This window comes from Carassius auratus, chromosome 18, assembly GCF_003368295.1.
Source record: "Carassius auratus strain Wakin chromosome 18, ASM336829v1, whole genome shotgun sequence".
NCBI lineage: Eukaryota > Metazoa > Chordata > Actinopteri > Cypriniformes > Cyprinidae > Carassius > Carassius auratus.
Window position 1 is genome coordinate 5,790,106 of NC_039260.1, and position 22,263 is coordinate 5,812,368.

Here is a 22,263-nt window from a genome sequence, read left to right on the forward strand (position 1 = left end):
TACTGGAGAACGAGAACCGCTCTAACCAACACGCTGCATGCACGTTCAGTATATCATTAGCTGCTATACTCTTGCTCACCTGTTCTATTTACTACACACTCAATTTGTAAATGTCATGGTTAACGATAATTACAGTACTAGTATTTCATAAATCATCTCTTATTCCTATTAAACACTTAATTATGGTCCAACATCCCTGACAAACCCCTTTGGCCTATAACCTAACAGAATCTTCAAATGAACAAAGAACACAGATTAGGTACATTAATCTAAAAAATATATATACACGGATAACATGCTTTTCATCCTTGAAAATGTACACGCATCTGCAGTATCATCAGCTCATCGGTTCTCAAATTGGACGCATCCAAAAAAAATGGTTCTCGGGTGAGTGTACCAGTGATAAGAAAACCGATGCAACTGGTTCTTGACTCGAGAACGAGAACCGCTCCAGCAGTGGCCGTGTACGTTCGTTATCCAGCTCGATGCACACAAGCTGCTCTGCTCATGTTCATCTTCAGTTCTCTCTTCACAGCAGTTCAGTCAGTGTGCTGTTTGTGTAAATGAATTACTCCGGGATATTGATTTTTTTCGACTCAGAAGGAGTGAATCATTTAAGTAATTTGTGGATTACTGCTTACTGGAGAAGCAAACCGCTTCAAACGATTCAATCTGATTTAGAGAACTTGTTCAACCAGTTCGCGCACTGGTGTTATGTGATTTTTGGTTTCTAAAATTTTCAGTTTCTGTAGGCGGAGCATACATGAATATTCATGAGGTTCCTGGACATGCTTGTGGAACTGAGAATTTTTGATCACGCTCTTAAGAATCTCAGCAGATTTAACAGAATAAATAAGAAAAGTAAATACATTTTCAGCATTGCGCAAACTTAAGCCTAAACTACATTTGTTCATAATTTTGTAACAATGTATTTATTTGCACATTTTCTGCAGCCATCAATGAAGGATTGCAGGCATTCTTTGTTTAATAGATAAAGTCAAACTTCAACTAGTTGTATAAAATAATTTCAGTTCGTTGTGCTGTAGCTTATTAGTTGTTGTCATTTGAGTGCCACAGCTGAAATAAACTTGTATCTGTGAACTTATAATTTTTCATCAATCGTAGTATGATTGTTCTTAAACTGTTTGGCATGTATACAAAATGAACCGGAATCTAAACCACAGACAATCATGACATTTTTCCTGCTAAACTGTTAATAGGCCTACATGCAAGTTTATAAATTGCATTTCTTTTTAATTCTTGCCAGTGTTTAAACCATTCAGCGCTCCTAAGTTTCTTATACTTATTGCGTTTAAACACTTCTATGAAAGACTGTATTACTGTATTGTGTAAAAAAAAACAAAAAACAAAACCTTACAATGTTGGATTTGAAATCAAAATAATGGATAAATGTGTTAGTGGTAAACAGATCAGGAGCAGAGTCTTGTGTGAAGTACCGCACATGGACTGCAAACGCACTGCAAACAGAGTGTGAACCTAGTGTAATGCTGCATCGCATACAGCTCACAAAATCAGGCTTGCTCTGTAAAAAAATAAAATAAAAAAGCCTGCCTCCACCACTCAAATAGATGATTGGATCATCATCACTATAAATAATTCTACATCGGTGGGTCAAACTTCCTGGAGGACCACACCCCTGCAGAGTTTAGTTCTGCTCCAATAGCATGTATTTTTCAAAAAAGCCTGAATGACCTGATTAGCTGGATCAGGTGTATTTAATTAGGGTTGGAGCTAAACAATGCAGGGCTTTGGCCCTCCAGGGAAAGTAAAAGAACAGGCACTACAATTAAAAACTGAACGTGGCTGCTCAATGCAGGGTGCCGTAGATTTCATGTGATTTCATTTATCCATGGAGTCGAGCTGACTGACAACAAGAGTGATGTGAGACAGATAGGACGATGACGGATGATTTGTTTTAGAAATTAAATGCAAAAACACCTAAGGTGATTTTGCACTTTTTTTTTTTTTTTTTTAATTTGTTTCTTATTTTATTGAATCCACAATTTGTATGCTGATTTTTACTTTATTTAAAGTTTGTCATTTATTTATATTATTTGATGTCCATGTGTATGCCTTTTTGCTTATAAACGTTCTACGTACCTATTTAAACTTCATGCAAGTTGTTTGTTATTTTATAATAGACAGAGCCTACCCTATAGCATATTTTATTTGTTTTGTTAATAAACGCTCTGTTTTATATTCCGTATAGGTTGTATTTTGTTCTTACCTTCAAGCAAATTACGCCAAACTGCCGCAAATTCAAAAGTGAATTAACCCTAATTATAGCTGCAAAAACCCAGCGAGATTTTTTTAATGGATCTGCACGCATGTGTTTCTCTGTTATGATGTGCAATGTTTCGATTTCATCTGCTAGAGGATTTGGGTAAGAAGTTGCCATGGTAACTCAGAGGCCAGTTATATGGTCTGAGCAAGGCCATGCCATGAGGCACGTTGTTCACCTGAGGATGTTTCCGTTGTTTTGTTAGGCAGATGCAGTATGCTTTCACAAACACATTAGGGTAGACACATAACCGTTCACACATCAATGCAATTTTAAATGCAAGTTTGACAAACTGACTTTTCAGGTATATTTACCACATCTGCAGCAGCTTTCCATCTTTTATTCCTATACCATTCACAAGTCTCCAAAATTCTGCTTTAAACACTGACGCTCTTTCACGGAATTGGCCACTACAACACTTAGCGGAAAACCCATTGGTATAAAGGTTAAAAATCCTAGTAATTTGTCTTGTGTGAGATAACAACGCTTGAAATTACACAACTGATAGTTGAAGTATTTCAGTAAGACATGGACTGATTTTACTAAGAAAATCTTTATCTCTACCAGTAATCTTTTGAATAATTTCTACATTTGCCTGAATAAAGAAAAGCTTTTCATTTCAGCATTTATCCAGTTTGATGGCATTTCTTTCCACAGCATAGGTAATTATAATTTTCAAGCCCTGTGTGACAGGTGTAAAACTAAAGGGTGTGCTTTAGAGCTTGGTTTCAAACAGTTTGACAGCATACTTCTTATGTTAGAGTCAATCATATAACTTTGTTCATGTACAGTGTTTTTCATATAGCATCAGATATTTTCCGTTAATGTTGCAACTTCTTCATTTTGACAGCTGGCCCTCATCACACAGTGCTTCTAGATAGAAAATGTTGATGAACGTACTGATAAGACTGAATGTGTGAAAACGCTTTTATGCATTTTTATATTAAAACTGTATAAATAAATGCAAAACGTTAGTGGTGTTAGTGTTATGGTGCTTTAGATGGTTGCTAGGGGACATAGTTTAACACATAAACTTATGGGTTTGTTCATATACCAAAAAAGTAATTATGCACACACAGGCAATAAATAAAAATTCTACGAAAGTGTTAGATGGCCTTGAGGATATTACAAAAATATTTATTTTAGACCTAAATGTTCTGATATACGTGAAATGCAGGCATTGAAAGGCATTTTCTGGTCCGTAAAAGAAAGCTTGTTTCAATCCTGGCTACAAACTGAGCCAGAACTGAGATGAATGGACCAATCACACATGAAGCTATCGTGACACCATCACCACCACTGTATATTTACTTCGAGCACAACAACATCATTCATCCTCAGACATGGACAGTCCCATGCAGCGTATTGGCCTAAGATGTTTGCGGTGAAGAAAAGGGGGCCAGATGAAGCTGGGAAGGCCATAGAAAGCCTCTCTTTGTGCTCCCTAATGCATTAACATCCCCATGCTCTGATTTAAGAAGACATGGGCAAGACATCATTTGCATCGAGTGCCTGTAACAAGATGGTGTACAGAGGAAAGTGACAGACTTGTGTGTCCTGTTCATTGCACACAAATAAGGAATTCTCAGAAAAGGAGCTCCAGACTTACAAAATGACATACAGTAATGTCTTATGTACTTGTGTATTGTACGTTTATGGACTCAAAGTGAAACTTTTGAAAACGTATCAGTGTTCTGGTTATGAGTCTACAAGTAAGCTTAAGAAATTTCGGAGAGGTTAACTTTATGTTATCATGTTGGTGTGGATGCTATTATCATTATCTTTATAGTTCTTCTTGTGAACAGGCCTTAATTGTATGAGAACTGGGAAGTCCACACCACTATAACGATAACGAAACACAGGAACGATATCGTTGGAATCTAAATAGGAATCTAAACCAGGATTGCACCTACATTGACTTAAGTGGATGTGTGGACCTACATAGACTTAATGTGTGTTATGACTGTGGTGTATGTTGACTCTAATGTGCAAAAAAGATGTCATAGTAGCCAGTTCTTGCAATGGCAGTCTGCAAACTTTATGCATTTGTTTTATTTTATGATTTATGGTAGAGCACAGTCCTTTTAGAGGAAAGTCAGTGGCCATATTTGCAACTCCTTCGGGGAGCTATGTCAGGCCTGCTGTGCCTTACTAATTGGGGAAATACCGAATGTCAAAAACTTCTCATCAAACTCACATTTAAAATATTTTGAATCGGCAACAAAATCGGACATGAGCTGTCCTATATAAATGTTGGCCATATGTTCAAACATAGTTAAAAATATTTCAGGTTCGTATCAAGTCAATCCGCATGAACGGTCACAAGCGTGCATCAGGACACTGATTGTTTCTGTGGGCTGCATCTATGCAGCTGTAGTGATGCCAAGACTTCTGCCAATACTAATTGGTGATTGGCTGTTAAGAGAGCAAGACTCATTCAACTGTATTGAGTGTTGCAGTTTCTCCCATTCATAGTAATATGACTGAACGGAACATTATACATGCTTTGTTTAATGCCAGCAATATAATTGAATGCCTCAATAAACATCCCTCATCTTATTGTGAATGATTTATGTGCATGTAATTTTTATCAATGCATGTCATTTGTTAATTATATTTAGTCATCAAAATGTAATAATTTAACATTTCCTTCTCTGTTGACGTCACCACACAGGCAAACAGTGTTAGCTAATAGAGACTGCATACTTTCATTTGCTTTGAAAACTTCCTTTTTGTCTGACTTCTTGCTGGAATGTAACATTAAAGATTAAATCACCCACTTCACATAAAAATACATTAAGAAAACAAAAGGGGAATGTTCGTTAACATGCTACAGTTTCTTTCATTAACAAGTAACTATTTGCTCCACTTCTAAATTGACTTTACTATTTGCATGACCTCTTATTTTTTTTGAACCCTTTCTCCAAAAACCTGCCAAGGAAACTTTTTGCAATCCAGTCTTTTTCTTGCAAAAGAAAAGCCATTTTATCTTGACTTGATGTTGATAAATATTAATAAAAACGTAGCGTGTTATACTTTTTTTTTTCTTTTTCATTTTTTCCAAAGTATTTGTTGCTTATGAGAGCTAGTCTAATTTCTGCAGTAAAAATAGCCTATTGATATTTGGTTCTTGTTGTTTTGGAAAGTTTGCAGTTTTTCCCTATACAACGTGGGAACCAAGATCATTTTCATCCAGTTTTCTTTTTTTTTCACATCTAAGATGGATCACTGTTGCACTTGAAAAATTCAGTTCTGTCATTTTAAGATCTGAACTTTCCAAGGTCAGATGTGATTGTTGACAGATACGTGCATGCCTCACAGTATTTGCCAAAGCTGTTTTTCAGGAAACATTTTTTGGTTGAGGTGAACAAAAAAGCTTCCTCATTGGTTGAATATTGATCATCCAAACAATCTGTCACACTTTGTTCCGTAACCGACCAGAGGAACTTGAGGTTATTTTTAGTCCTCGTTTCAAGTTTAAGTCATTTGAGTTTCAAGGGCACTTTTATATCAGCCCTGACTGATATCAGAAGCACAAAAACACAAACCTCTTGCATTTCACTTCTGCACAGAGTGTTCTCGCTACTCAACTGAAGTTTGCACACCGTATGGCTTTCAAGCAATTCGATAAAACAATCTGCTTTTGAAACCACTTTATTCCCCTCCTCCTTTTCTCCTCTGCAGCCGTTGGTAGCCACAGTCCTGATGAGCAAGGCCGTCACAATGAGAAGCTGAGCCGTGGATGCAGATTCAGCAATAAGAGCCTTACTGGAGTAAATGGAAGAGTTTCAGGTCGACGGCCACTTCTGCATCCCAAACCACAAGGTATGGAGATATGAGCACAGTATGCACACACATAACTCCTTCCATATTTACACAGAAGTACATGCTAAATAATTACTAGAAGTACATGCTAAACTGACTGTATGCCATCTATGATTCCATGAAGAACCTTTTAATATCCCTGGAACCTTCCAGTTGCTCAAAAGGTTTCTTACAGTGGTAAAAAGGTTGGTGAGATTATAAAAATAAAAAAATTCACACTAAGAAAGTGGTTCTTTTAAGAACTGTATACTTTGGAGAACTCCAAAATGGTTCTTCTATGACATCATCATTAAACCTATTTCTAGAGCCTTATTTTGCACACATACTTGTCTTTCCCTTTACAGTAAAGCGTCCTTGAACCCTTGAACTCGATCACTAAGCAGATTGTCTGTCTTGTTTGAAAAATGTGAATGATTTCCTAGTGATAAGAGTAACAGTTTAGAGTTTATAGTATAACATTAAACATTATTAAAAAAAAGCGGTCCGCTCAGATCCTAAAATTCTACCATGACATCGCTCTGCGTATTTGCTGAAAAGTATTCTGAACATTGACTGCAGATATGATTGTTGGTTTCAGAATGCTTCAACAGAGTTCCTCCTTCATAGAAACGTTTTTTATGTCTCTCTGTATTCTCATGTAAAATTAAAGGCAAAAAGCCCACTGACATAAACCTCAAAGACCACACTTACTGAATTAGAGATGTATGAAATGAGAGGGGCGGCCACTATTTATATCGGGACAGACTGGATGGAGCCGTGAGCGTTGCAATATCGCCACCCCATCAGATTTAGATTAGCTGTGATTTGCTCTCCGCAGGTAGAGACAGACTGTTTGGCTTCAAGATGCACTTCATCTCACCTTGCGGGGTATTATCAGATTCCATTGCAACATACTAAAGCTACACTGCCACCTTGTGACTACTGTTACAGCTTCCAGTTTAATAGCACTAAACCATGGACATCCAGTCCTTCCCTTGGTCTTTAGCTCCAACACACTTTCTTGGAAATTTCTTTTGAGTAAGAAGACCTTGATTAGCTGATTCAGGTGTGTTTCATTGGACTTAGAGCTAAACTCTGCAGGACGCTGGCCCTCCCTGCAATAAACTAAGTGCTTCCTTAAAATAACTTCGCTATTGGGGGCTTTCCCACGTACATGTTCTATTTGGGCCCTTTGTTTTACACTTCCTTACATGCAGTTAGAGGTGCAGTGAAGCTCAGGGTGGGTTTGCCTTAAGCAAGACACTTAAAAGGACAGTTCACCCAAAAAAGAAAATTTTGTCATTAATTACACTCCGTCATGCAGTTCCTAACCTGTGAGACCTTCATTCGTCTTCAGAACACAAATATTTTATTTTTGATGAAATCCGAGAGCTTTCTGACCCTGCATAGACAGCAACGCAACTGAAATGTTCCCAGGCCCAGAAACGTAGTAAAGACATCAGTGGCTACGTCTTGTTGCAAGCAGAGGAATGCACATGCACATCATGGCACTGTAGTGAATGTGACGATGTGTGTCAAAGACTGACACAGAAGAGAAGAAATTGTTTAATAAAATCATTATTTATTTATTTTTTTGTGCGCACAAAAAAAAAGTTTCTCATATCTTCATAAAATTAAGGTTGAACCACTGATGTCACATGGACTTTTTAATGATGCCCTAACTACATTTCTGGGCCTTGAGCGTGGTAGGTCCCTTGCTGTGTATGGAGGGTCAGAAAGCTCTTGCATTTCATCAAACATATCTTAATTTGTGCTCTGAAGATGAATGAAGGTCTTGAAGGGTTTAGGACAACATAAGGGTGAGTAATTAACCACAGACTTTTCTTTTTTGGGTGAACTATCCCATTAATAATGGCGATTGTGGAACCTTATTCCACTCCCGCTGGTACAGTAAATTCCGGCTTTGTTTCATTAAAATGCAAACATAATCTCTTTCCTCTTTGTGACTTTTCCCGCAGTGCCTCCTAAGCCAGAACACCTTCAGAGTCCGGTGACAGAAGTCTCCTTTCCTCTGACTGCTGGAACATCACCCATCACTCCCAACATGGATGGAGGAGGAGTAGGAGGGGCAAAAGGGAAGGGCATAGTGTCCAACCTCATCAGTCGCTTTGAGGAGAACAGGTAAACTTGCGATCCACATCTACCTCTTTTTCCTCTGTTCATGGGTTTGTAGATACTGAAATTCACTAACATAAGTTCATTGATCTTGTTTGCTTTTGCAAAAATATACCTTGAAAGTTTAATATGTGTTTCCACATTAGTACACTAAAAATGTTTGCGTCAGTATGATTTTTTTTTAAAAAGACGTCTCACCAAGGATGCATTTATTTAATCAAAAATACAGTAAAAACAGTAATATTATTAAATAGTATTGCAGTATTTATCCCTGTGATGATAAAGCTGGATTTTCAGCATTACATGTCTTCGGAAATAATTTCTAATATGCTGATTTGATGCTCACAGATTTTCTTCTTAATATTTTGGTAGAATCCATGATGCATTTTTTCAGCATTCTTTTATGAGTAAACAATTTTAGAATCAAAACAACAGCATATATGGAGTAGAAAACTTGTAACACTTTTGATCAATTTAATGCATCTTTGGTGAATAAAAGCAGAAATTATTATTTTTTTAATTGTTTGTGTGATTTAGAGAGAAATGCTGTGAAATCAGAGTCAGATGTGTAATGTGATTAAATTACTGTAAAGGAATGTCTGCTCTGACATTGCACAAGAAGATCAAAAAGCAGAAGCTAGTTTTTACTCTAACGCTCTGTTCAGTGTTTCTCAAGCATTGTGAAAAGAACTGGTTTTGTGTGAGACATTTGCTGTTTTGTGTGATAAAACTTCAACACAGGAGGTAAGACTGGTTTATCAGTTTGTGTCTCTAGCCATCTATTCTTCACTGTTACTTCATACGCATCTATTTTAAAAGTACTTAAAGCTGGTGTCATTCAACAGAGTGCAATGATTTATACTTTATAATGGCTCATGCCTTATGTTTTACTGCTGCCAATAGAGCTGTTCGTAATTTGTAGGCCGACCTGGAAGGCTAATTCACCATGGACTCCCTCTGGAATTTCTAATGGGTTTTTAAGAGTAAAATAAGATCTGTGGTTCGCATTATTTGAAGAGACTTTCACATTTAGTTCTACAACATAAATTACACACTCTCTTACCTCAAACATGAATTTTGAAATCATTGAACGGTTTGAAAAATAAGTTGCTAAATGTCTAATTTGTCAGGCACATAAACTCATAGGTTATGTTTTAAAAGCATACAGCACTTTCAAAATTTGAGGTAACAGAACAATTGTGAAAGTGTCATCAAGTAACATGAAATTCCCAATATACTATATTTTTGCAAGAAGTATTTCATTTTTTTGTGATTTATTGTTAATGCATTGAGTTATTTATTAAACATTGGTGTCTTCGATCTCATTGCTTTTGCTGCTGTTTTTAAAAATAAGCCACTTGAGGAAGTGCATTACTGTTTTAGCCATGGTTACATGGGTTAAAACACCACAACCTCCCCTTAACCATGATCAATTCAGTGTGAAGCATTTGTTTTACTGCATACAATTCTTTCCTTTCATCTGCTGTAACTCTGTAGCTCAGCATCCCCACATGAAAAAATGCTATTGTAATTTATAGTAAATACTGTAGTGTTTTGAACCATACTAAAGTGTATTATACTGTATATATTATAGTGTTTACAACACTTTTTAATGATTGCTACAGCAAACTGTAGTATTAACTATAGAAAACTGATAAACTGTAATAAATACTGTAGTATACCTTAGTTTTTACTACAGTGAACTGTAGTGTATTGTAGTATAATTTAAAATATAAACTTAGTAAAGTAATTTGGTTATATTACTAGTTGTTATATTACCACAGCAACTATAGAATTACCACAACAAAGTACTTTACTATAGTATGGTTCAAAAACACTGTAGTATTTACTATAAATTACTATAGTATTTTTTCATGTAGTCGCGTCATATGAAACCATATGGCCACAGTACCAAAATGGACTGACCATTAAAACCCCGGTTCCTCACAAATAATCCCTGCAAGTCCTTATCCTGTTATGCCTGCCGGTCTAGTGCCATTGTGTTGTGTGTGTGTGTGGGTCAGAATCTGTGCAGGAATTCATCTGTAGCCAAGTAAGAGTGCACGAGTTGATGGAGTAAACCAGGGTCTGATAACTCCTGCAGCTGTCTGGCCTGGGCCAAGACGTATTTATGAATGCTGACCGAAGAGCCGTGACCTCAGACAACTGCAGGGGGTTGGGTTACAACCTCATGGGCAAAAGCTATGAAATCCATACCGCCCTACTTGTGTGGCTTGATTTGATAGCTTAATTTTGTTTTCCTGAAATACCTTGTTTGTAAATCGGTTTCATCATACCAGGTTACAAAGACTTGGCTTTTGTTCTCTGCACGGGACAGATTTGAAATGTTTTGAGTCATGCACTGAACAAAATATTAGATAGCACACATATTAATCCGTCTCCGCAGTCCAGAGCTCAGCGGTGTATTAATAGCTGTCTGTAATCTGGAGTGTTCACTGTAGTGCACCGTACCCTCAGATCCACATCTCTATTCTCTATCTCACAGGACACGCTATCTGATCTAGAGGGCAGGTGGACCGTAGACAGGGAAACAGCTGGAGGTGCAGGATATCTGTGTGTGTGTGTGTGTGTGTGTGTGCATGAACCACAAAGCCTTATATTGTGGCTTAATTGTGTTTCGGTTTATGCACGCTTATGTGAAGTTATGAGTGGATCGTGTTTTTACAGTGGAGTTTTGATGTTTATTAGGGATGCACAATATATCAGTGACCATGTTGCCAACAGTATAATTTTTATGTCAGTATTAGTCTTAATAAGAAGCAAATGTTATCAAGACATATTTTTCCCCCTATTTTTTTCTGTATCATATTTTAAGCTAAACAATTACTCATCTTCTCTTTTCTACATTGTAATATTCTAATGCCTGATTTTACTTGTAAAATGCTTATACAGAAACAAATACAAGCTTAAATTGGGGTTTAGAATTGAACACATTTTTTGAATTTATAAACTGAAAATATCATGTCAGTTATGATATAAAATGGTATGAATTTTATGGTATGAAATATTAAATGTCTTCTATATTGTGCATCTCTGTTATTTATCGTTCATCAGTCAAAAAAGTATTCTTATTATTACACGGCGCTCTGGAATACTTGATTCTGACTGAACCATAAATGACGCTATATCATTTTGAGTTGCAATGATATTTTATGATATTTTTAAGGAACAAAGTCTCAGCTTTTGAATTTTATAAATTAACACTTTGCAATACATTTACATTAGTTACCATGAACTAACAATTCAAATAATTATAAAGCATTTATTATTCTTAATGTTCATTTTGACACTTCCTAACAGATTAATACAATTAAATGTTCTATTTGTGCGTGAAAAGTAAAATATTTTTCTTGTCAAATCAGCTCAAATTGATAGATCCGATCTTATGTATAGTATACAGTTATTAAGCAGCCGTGTAATAAGTGGGATCCTGTCCAGTCATCCTGTCATCATCATAAAATAAACCCCCTCCAGTGTGATAAAAGAATGACCAGACTGTCTGGGTGCACTGTACATGATCTCTTACATAATTTATAGTTTGCTCCCACTGTTCCCGAAAGCATTTTGTTCCAAAGAGAAAGACCGTCTCGCTCTCTTGAGTGTGTAAATGTGTGTTCTTGCATGTTGGCATGTATCCTGAAGTAGGGCAGCCACGTTCTACCTCTCCTCACCCTCCCTGTTCCTCCCATCCTCCTCCTATCCTCTTTTCCTCCACTCCTCCCATGACCCGCTCATTCACACATCCCCTGCAAACGCACACGAGACAGAGGGGCGGACGGAGTGTTCAACACTTCTTTTAACGCCATCACATTCACACAAAAAACTCATCTTTCTCTTTCAGTTTTTTGAGTTCTCTGAAGGTGACCTTCCTCTACCTTCTCTCTCTCTATCTCAACAGTCTCACAGATATTCGGAGGGAGGGCGCTCCTCTGAAACAGGTCAGCAGATCTAACTGCAGCCCGGCTCACAAAATCTACCAGAGACAGACGGAGCAGCCCACAGACCCCGGCTCTCCTGCGAACACCCCTCGCCATGCTCTCAAACCCCCCAATGGGGTTCTAGCCCTACAGAAAAGAGAACAGGACAGGAACCGGGAGATGGACGGAATCAAGCACGGCACTGTTTCAGCCGTGAGGACAGACAGGAAGGGACTGCTGAACGGAGATGCCGCCGATGTGGCTAAGAGGGAAATTACGGACGAGGACTGTGTAGATCCACCTCACACTCGCATAGAACGGGCAGAAGAGGAGGAGAGGAGAGCGCCGGAGCAGAATGACGTTGTGATGAACAGCGTCCCAGAGCAGAAGGTAAGATGGTTTTGGTATCGGAGAGGATTGGTGAGGAGCGTGTTGTCTGATCCGCTCAGATTTTGTCTGTCCGTGTGAGAGCGAGTGTGTTCATGGAGTCATTGGTGACACTGTCACACAGTTATTTGACACCTCAGGCCCGGCTGAGCCATGTGCCGTCTCATCCACCAGACTTCACATTAGCCTTACAGACCAGGCCTTCATTTCCTCTGAAGAAAGCATTGCAGATGGATTAATGCTTCTAGTATTGTGTTCTTTTTTTTTTTAATCTTGTAGATATGGGTCAAGTGGGACCGTAGTCTGATGACAAAATCTTTCATTATGGTACACTTATGCACTCAAGGCCATTCTATGTTGTTAGTATAGTCACGGCTAAAGGGCCAAAATACAGCAAAGCATTGAGCGCATTACTGCTTTTTAAAAACAGCTGCTATATATTACCAAAATGAATTGTATTAATAGCATTTTTGGCCACGATCCATTTGTGTTATATCATAGTTTTGTTTATTTTAAGATTAAAAAATATGTTATTTAGATTTATTTTATCATTTTAAATTAATTATTTTATCATGAATAATAGTATTTGATTTAACATTTTTTGGTCGCTATATAATTACCATACTTACATTTGTGTCATTTTTACAGTTTCATTTCTTTACACGAAATACAAATTATAATAGACCAGATTTTTGGTGAATGTGAACATGCGTGAAGCTTCAAAAACACATACCTTCTATCACACCAGTCCCTCTTTTATTGGCCTAACTTGTTTCCTCTTGTCCATCCTTTAATTTCCTGTCCTCTGAGGTAAGTTTCGACTTAATGCGCTTCTTTAGAATTGCAGTCAGCTGTGCCAAAGGCTGGATGTATTGGAAGTTAGCTTGGTTCTTTCATCAGCTAAGTGGTGGAGGGTGTCTGAAATAGTTCAAAGGTTGTTTATGTGAGCTCTGATAAGAAGAAATAGGACGTGTGTCTTTAAAGTGCTGACAGGCAGATAGCAGTACTGTTTTAGGGCAGTGTACATCAGGAAGTTGCTTTAACAGACTGTGCAGCGAGTGTATGCCAGTGGATGTTCACTTGTGTATGGGTGTGTTAGAGAGAAAGGAGGGTGGAAATGTTCTGGGAAGGTGAGAATTGTAGGTGGAGTGGCAGTTAACCTCTGAATTTGACCCTTACGTTCAGAGCTCTGTTTCCCTTCAGCCCTGAGCTGAGCTGGGTCTCACACCAGAGACCCATCTACAGTGTTACAGTTCCCTCTCAGCAAATTCGACAAATGTGTTGTGTCATTTCAGTTGAAAAGAGGCCAAAGCTCAGAACTTTAGACAATCTGAATTATTCATAGTACCCCAAGAAGAACTGGCGAAGGAAAAGTTTGAAGAAAGGCTTGTGACACATAAGGTGTGAACTTTTTAAAAGTGAATAGAGGTCATATTCCATAAAAATAAAAGGAAAAAACGTGTATTTATATTTAGCTTGAAGACTATCCATATTTTTGTAATCATGGCATTATTTTGTTTTTATTATTTATTTATTTTATTTATTATTGTCATTTTACATATAAATGGTAAAAAAGAGTTTACAAATGAGTATTTGTAGTAATGTTTTTTTTATTGTCATTCATATTTTATGTACAGTGTTTTTTTGGGGTGTGTGGAGCCCCTTTCACACTGCGATTCCGGCAAATACACGGGTAAAGTGTTACGGCAATTGTTCCCGGGTTGCTAGATTTTGCACTTTCACACTGCCAGTGATGACCCGGTATATGTGCGTGCTTTCATACACAACCCGTAAAGATCCCGTAACGACACGTTACATCAGGATGTGACGTGTAATGTATGAGTCGAAAAAGTTAGGCACGTTGATCTTCCTTCTAAACAGCCGGTAAAAGCGTCGCACGATAACGCGCATCAGCACTTCGACACTGCATTAGATCTGGCTTTTGTTCACACAGCGCTCGTCCCGGGTTGAACCCAGCAATGTTACTAGGTCCCCGACCCGGGTTCAATGCCGGAATCAATCCCGGGACGTGGTTGCTTTCACACAGGAGGCGACCTGGCAATGTTCCAGGTCCGACGTGCAGTGTGAAAGGGGCTTGTGTGTGTGTGTGTGTGTGTGTGTGTGTGTTAAATATGAAATTTTTCACCATCAAAGATCTATAAACAGCAACATTTGCATGAAGACAATATGTAAAAAATGATGCTGATTTGTATTTATGTATTTATGTTCAAATTGAACTTCTTTTATTTAGGAAACAAATGAGCAGAAGCTCTACAAGATCGCAAACGAACTTCTGCAGACAGAGAAGGCTTATGTTGCACGACTCAACTTATTAGATAAGGTAAGGGCTCATATTGTTTTTCTAAAGACTGACCAAACTCTTGCAAAGCCCCGTGTGGGAAACCAGTACATGAGCATTGATGTTCAATCTGTAGTATGCACACACATACATCATCTAACTCTGGCCCTGCAGGTGTTTTATGCCAAGCTGTTAGAAGAAGGAAAAAAAGACACGTTCCCCATGGATGTGGTGAAAAACATATTTTCCAACATCTCTTCCATTAATACCTTCCACAGCCAGTTCCTTCTGCCTGACCTGGAAAAACGCATGGGGGAATGGTAAGACGTTCACGCTTTCTCTTCTCAGACGTTGTGTTTGGTTTCATCAGTAGGAATATGGTCTTAATGCGCTGAGATTTTCCCTCAAGGACGTCAACACCTCGCATTGGGGACATCCTACAGAAACTCACTCCCTTTCTGAAGATGTACGCTGAGTATGTGAAGAACTTTGATAATGCCATGGATCTGCTGAAGCAGTGGATGGACCGATCGCCTCCATTTAAAGCCATCATTCTGGAAATCCAGGTGAGCATTGATGTATATAGTCTTACACTGCAGTTAGTTACTCTTGAACACAAGGAGAGTCCTTTTCAATAGCCTGATTTTAAAAATACTGAATTATTTGAAAACATGTTGGTAGATGTTGGTAGATTTAAATACTGATATATGGCAGAATTACCACAGATAATTTCAAAATAGCCAAATTACGGCTGATGTAATCAGACTGACTATCTTTACTCGTTGCTGATATACAGTATCTGTTTGTTTTTGCCTTCTTTAGTGTTTGTAGATTGAGTGTCTGTCTTTGTGTGTTCAGAGTCAAGAAGCATGTGGAAGTCTGTCGCTTCAACACCACATGTTGGAGCCCGTTCAGAGAGTGCCACGATACGAGATGCTGCTCAAAGACTATCTGAAGAAGCTTCCTCACGATCACATAGACCGGCACGACGCTGAAAGTGAGTTCAGGAGTGAACAGATTCCTAAATCAGACCTCAAACATGACCTTTTCGAAATGTGAAATATTTGTCTTTGCAGAGTCTTTAGAGATCATTTCCATGGCTGCCACTCATTCCAACACTGCCATTAGGAAAACAGTGAGTGTTCTTCATCTGCTGTACCAATGAATCTCTAGATTATGTCTAACAACCCTTTTTAAAGGGTTACTCCACCCCAAAATGAACATTTTGTCATTAATCACTTACCCCCATGTTGTTCCAAACCCGTAAAAGCTTTCTTTGTCTTCGGAACACAATTTAAGATATTTTGGATGAAAACCGGGAGGCTTGTGACTGTCCCATAGACTGCCAAGTAAATACCACTGTCAAGGTCCAGAAAAGTATGAAAGACATATTATCAGAATAGTCCATCTGCCATCAGTGGTTCGTAACATGAAGAATACTTTTTGTATGCAAATAAAACAAAAATAACAACTTTATTTAACAATTTGTATGTAAATAAAACAAAAATAACGACTTTATTAAACCATTTGTATGCAAATAAAACAAAAAACACCTTTATTAAACTATTTGTATGCAAATAAAACAGAAATAATGACTTTATTAAACAATTTGTATGCAAATAAAACAAAAATAATGACTTTATTAAACACTTTGTATGCAAATAAAACTAAAATAGCGACTTTATTAAACAATTTGTATGCAAATAAAACAAAAATAACGACTTTAAACAATTTGTATGCAAATAAAACAAAAATAGCAACTTTATTAAACAATTTGTATGCAAATAAAACAAAAATAACACCTTTATTAATTTGTATGCAATAAAACAAAAATAATGACTTTATTAAACAATTTGTATGCAAATAAAACAAAAATAACGACTTTATTAAACAATTTGTATGCAAATAAAACAAAAATAGCAACTTTATTAAACAATTTGTATGCAAATAAAACAAAAATAACACCTTTATTAATTTGTATGCAATAAAACAAAAATAATGACTTTATTAAACAATTTGTATGCAAATAAAACAAAAAGTTGAGTAACCCTTTAATAACTGACTCATTTTAATAACATCAAAAAATGTTGATTAAATCTCAGAAATGTTAGACACTTCAAGTAAGGCTAAAATGATGTATTATTAAGTGCTTTTCTCTTGAAATTGAAAGGCAGGATCTACAGTATATTTCAGAATTTCTCTTTATACTGTCTTCTGTCTCTTAGGAAAACCTTAAGAAATTGCTGGAGATTTATGAGATGCTGGGGGAGGAAGAGGACGTTGTGAACCCTTCAAATGAGTTAATAAAAGAGGGTCATATTCTGAAGCTGGCAGCAAGAAACACTTCAGCCATGGACCGATATCTATTTCTAGTAAGTCCATGCTGGCCATTACTGATTATGATTACAGTTCTGATTATAATAGCATTTGGCAGTGTTTTATTATAAATCTCTGTTAACTCTTCCCACAGTTCAACAATATGCTGCTGTACTGTGTTCCAAAGTTCAGCTTGGTGGGACAGAAGTTTACAGTCCGCACACGTATCGGCATTGATGGCATGAAGGTGATTGAGACATACAATGATGATTATCCTCACACCTTTCAGGTTTCTGGAAAGGAACGGACACTGGAACTGCAGGCCAGGTACAAACTGGGCCAACTGTGCTTGTGTTTCTAATGCCAACTGTGTATTCTTCAATACTGGGTGTTTGAATGGTTGTCTAAGGGTAAATGGTTTTAATTGTTGCCTTATTACAGCTCTGAACAGGATAAAGAAAGCTGGATAAAGGTAAAAGCGTAACATCAGCTGTTTTCCTTGTTGATTATTATCAAGTTTTTGGAAGTGCATTTTTAAAATGTCTTCATTTGTGTTTTAGGCGTTCCAGGAAACGATACACATCTATCTCCAGAAAAATGAGACCTTTAAGTCAGCATTCAAAGATGTGGAAGAAGTAACGGTCAGTGTGTCGCCATAGAAGTATTATAGAAGAGCATATTTAGAATATAGAATTATTTCAATATTATTTAAATTAAATACTGTTACTATTAATTAAATGACACATTTTGGATTATTTCAATTAATAATTAAAGAAAAATATTTATTTTATTTATTTAAATTATAATTAGATTTTTGAAGTATTTAAATATGACTTATTTTAATTGTATTTTTATTATATTAAAAATGTTGAATTAAATATTATTTAAATTAATAAAAGATGAAATAGAATAAGACATGCTTTTAAAAACTAATTTATTTAAAATGATTCAGTTGCATAAATAATTAAATCAAAATGATTTATATTATCTTAGCCATTGCATCATGTCTCATTTCTGTAAATAAGTACTACATTAATGCTAGATTCATTTGATGTTTAGATCTCATTGTGTAAGTCTGAGGTTCTTGTTTTGTGCACATGTACTTATTTTGGACTATATTCATAGTAGTCCAGATTTGCTTGCTTTTATTGTTTACACATGTCTATATTTCCGTGTAGGATCTCAAGATATCAGAACTGGGTAAAAGAGCTCCTCGCTGGATCCGAGACAATGAGGTGACCATGTGCATGAGATGCAAAGAGCCCTTTAACGCCTTGACACGCAGGAGGCATCACTGTCGGGCCTGTGGATATGTAAGCAGCAGCAAACCAAAAACATTCTGTTTTCACGGTTTAAAAATGCTTTTCATGTGCTGAGATGTCGGTTTCATTCAGGTGGTCTGTGGGAAGTGCTCAGACTACAAAGCCCCTCTGGAATATGATGGGAATAAGATAAACAAGGTTTGCAAAGACTGTAACTCCATCCTGACAGGCCACACAGACAGCGAGGAGAGAGAGGGCAAGAAGAAGGGAATTCTAGAGGTGAGTTCAGGATCATGTGACCTGGGGTCAGAACTGCATTCTATAATGTATCAATGAACACACACTGTACTGTCAGAAAAAAGGACATCATATAACACTTTATGATAAGTTGCAGTAACCAGTCATGAACAAACATTCAGTGATGCTTAACAGATTGGTTGATGTACATTCATGAGTATGTACTGTAAGAAAAAATACAAACTCAATATCAGTTTTCATTTCTAACTAGTTTGCATGAACTAATGATCTGTTTAGCATCATGCAATGCAATGCAATAATGTTTATATTATTAATAAAGCATATTATAAAGTGTTACCACCGGTACCCTGATGTTTTAACAATGTTTCGGTTTGGTAACACTTTAGAAGAGGAAGCAAAGCTAGAGTTATTTTAAAACACATTTGTGAAATATCAGTTTGTTTGTTCCCTGTTCTAAATCGACACTTTGTGCATCACTGAAGTAAACTACTTTTGATGAAGTGCTCTGGCTTAGCACAAATACTGAAAACCTGAACCCTTTTCTTTTACCTTCTTTTTGTTTTCCTCACTTTCAGTGAGTGTCAGAGTGTGTCATCTCACACAGGAGTGATAAAGCTGTCACACTGCAGTGCTAAACTTCACTTCTTCTCCCTCACAGATTGAAGCCGCTCAGTTCTCGGGCAACAGTATCATGTGTGGCTTCCTGCAGTACTGCGAGAAGAACAAGCCCTGGCAGAGAGTCTGGTGTGTCATTCCTCAGAAAGAAGCTCTAGTTCTCTACTTGTACGGAGCACCTCAGGTCAGTGTGCTTTTATCTCACTGAACCTATTTCTGATCCTCCACAGCACTTCCTTTTACTAAACAAAGATTTACTTTCATCACAGGATGTCAAGGCCCAGTCCACGATTCCTCTGCTCGGCTACCAGGTGGAGGACAGCCCGAAACCCACCGACCCTTCCGCGAGCTTCAGACTAACTCAGTCTAAATCAGTCCACAGCTTTGCAGCAGAGAGCGAGGAACTGAAGCAGCGCTGGCTCAAAGTGATCCGTATGGCAGTGACAGGAGAGGTTCCAGAATCGCCTGAAGAAAGCCATTCTACGGAAATCACCCAAGAGCCGAGCTCTAATGGTGTCTGAGCAAAGAGAGCAAACTCTTGTAGAAGATTTTAGTACTGACGTGTCAGGGCTGTCGGTTTGCCAGTTGTCCTAAAGTTCCATTTGGATTCTGAACACATGCAGAATATGGGGCTTTAAAGCATATGGATATCAGCTTGACCCTTACCTGACAGATTTTGAAGTTCACAAAGGATGCAAACATACGGGACACATGTGAAGTGTACATGGAGGAACGGAGACATGCTATTCATCATCACACCATACTGACGCAGCACTGTTTTAAGCCTGTATGTAAAAATACACAATTCAGAACATTTACATGTTGTATGTATAGCATATTGAGGCAGAAATCCAGACGTGTTGACACCATTGTAAAATAATGATTTGTATATGTAGGACTTGAGCGCGTTTCAAAAGACAAGATTGCAATTTACTGCAAATATATACAGTATAATGCATTCAGATGCAAAATGCTCTGCATGCAATAGACACTGCTTCTTTAAAGCCAGCAGACATGTGTTGATCTTAGGTTGGGTTGCAGCGGTATCATGGTATTGAAATTGACAAATTGCTTATCTAGTAAGGCTGCATAAAGCGTCACATTTACTCGTAGCCCAATTTCCTTACTTTTGATAAGAAACAAAGTCTCAGCTTTCAAATTCTGTCAATTTTATCTCAAAATCCAGATAATAAATGACGTTTTGGCGCTCTTTTATGTGTGACAGACAAGTGGTAAGTTAGCGTGGAGCAGGTGTGGAGCGATCGGTTTACACCTAACTAACATTACCACGAAATAAATGTGAATGAACATCAGAAGGTATGTTGGAAGATTCCGACCTTCAGTGTTGTAACCACGAAAAGAAGTCAATGAAACGGCTTGTGAATAACACGTGACAACGTTATATTTAACTTACCTCAGGAAAGTATGAGTTAGCCAGAAGAAAGGACTCTAACCTGCTAATAAATGTTTTAATGGAAACTACCTTATGTGCAATTGAAATGTTTTTCAGAAAATCTGAGTAGCCTACTAAATTCAGTACTTCGGTCTCTGTCCTTAGTAACTATTCAATATTAGTAGTTTCATTTGAGATGGGTGCAGATGTGCAGCTAAGCTAAACTGGATATAAATACATAATCAAATATGGTATACAGTATAACCTATTGTTACCGCTGCAACCCTAACCAAGGAAGCAGATCTAACATGTCGCTTACGGGGGAATGTCTGGTTTGCAGTGCCTCAGCACATCAGAAATGAATCGTTGAAAAACTTCAAAAGTCTGCTGTACCTGGATTTGTTTCCAAAACGAAACCGCAGCAGTCTCTAGATAATGTGAATAATGTTCACTCACCATAAGCTGGTTCTCATTTAAAAGCACATTCGAATCAAACATGAACTAATTTGTGGCTTTGGTGTCAGTAGCTCAGCTGACTTTATCAGCTCTCTAATCATGGTAATAGTGTCAGTATTTAGTGAAATAACTGGTTGTAAAATCAAATCTGTGTTACAGTTTCTGTAATGGATCTTTTATTGGTAGACAGTCAGTTGACCGGAGATGGTTTTGTTCTGTATATCTGCTGTGGGCTGCACGATCACACTCGGTTCGTCCTCTGGAGCAGGGACACATGTATATGTTCTTTAAATACTGTAATTCTAATTTTATTATTTAAAAATAATTTATAATGGAAATGCATGATTTTACATAGCACAAAATTACATTTTCGGTCTCTAAGTTTAGAGCCAACCATTTATTCATACCTTTGTATTTAAGAAATAAGCATGAATTTCATTCACACTAACATCTGCGTATCCTTCGCATTACTGGAAATGAATTTGGCTTCACTTTCATCACATCAACGTCGTGAATTACAGGCCTTCTTTCACACTCAAATCATTTTAAGCTGAATTTTCTTTTGAAAACAAACTACTATTTGGATCGATGTGTCTGAGAAACTGTCATGTGGTAACTATGAACAATTCAAAAGCTACTTGACCTTGAAACATATCTCGGCTGTGAACTGTAGTCATATTTTTGTCTCCGTCAACCAGTTGTTGATTTCAGTGACCATATTTTCTGAATGGGACGTGCCTATGACATTTGTAGTTCTGCACACATTTTTAAAGGTAAACTATGAAAGCAACTAGGTTGGTATATTAAAAGTGAGTTTCTGTATTAAAACATGGATGTGTGCTTATTGTTGCCATTTGAAACAATCCTTACCATGCGATCTGAATGTATTCTGCTGGTTCTCACTCCCACAATCCCTTACACAGTAAAGCTACATCAGCTCTCAAAACTGAGACAGACCCTGTTTTATACATACAAATGAAACTGAAAATTACGCACTTTACTGTTTTCATAAAGCGTACCTTGTAAAATAAAACAAGATTATTCTGCAATGGTTTTGTGCCTCTGTTCTTCACTCTACAAATCACCAGAAACAAAAC

At 37.3% G+C, this 22,263-nt stretch overlaps 1 protein-coding gene across 6 annotated transcripts in view; it reads left to right on the top strand.

Moving 5' to 3' along the window:
* LOC113118221 (FYVE, RhoGEF and PH domain-containing protein 4-like) overlaps positions 1-22,215 on the top strand; it is a 42,916-nt gene extending 20,701 nt beyond the window's left edge. For all 6 annotated transcript variants that reach the window (XM_026287235.1, XM_026287238.1, XM_026287237.1 and 3 more), the window contains 16 exons: positions 5,987-6,127; positions 8,086-8,248; positions 12,162-12,570; positions 14,819-14,908; positions 15,041-15,186; positions 15,276-15,432; positions 15,725-15,863; positions 15,943-16,001; positions 17,092-17,238; positions 17,337-17,509; positions 17,624-17,654; positions 17,743-17,823; positions 18,361-18,495; positions 18,577-18,723; positions 19,361-19,501; positions 19,587-22,215. In XM_026287235.1, the coding sequence (XP_026143020.1) occupies positions 5,987-6,127; positions 8,086-8,248; positions 12,162-12,570; positions 14,819-14,908; positions 15,041-15,186; positions 15,276-15,432; positions 15,725-15,863; positions 15,943-16,001; positions 17,092-17,238; positions 17,337-17,509; positions 17,624-17,654; positions 17,743-17,823; positions 18,361-18,495; positions 18,577-18,723; positions 19,361-19,501; positions 19,587-19,838 (2,411 nt within the window). In that variant the 3' untranslated portion in view covers positions 19,839-22,215. The remainder of the gene's footprint in view (positions 1-5,986; positions 6,128-8,085; positions 8,249-12,161; positions 12,571-14,818; positions 14,909-15,040; positions 15,187-15,275; positions 15,433-15,724; positions 15,864-15,942; positions 16,002-17,091; positions 17,239-17,336; positions 17,510-17,623; positions 17,655-17,742; positions 17,824-18,360; positions 18,496-18,576; positions 18,724-19,360; positions 19,502-19,586) is intronic.
* Positions 22,216-22,263: the final 48 nt, after the last annotated feature.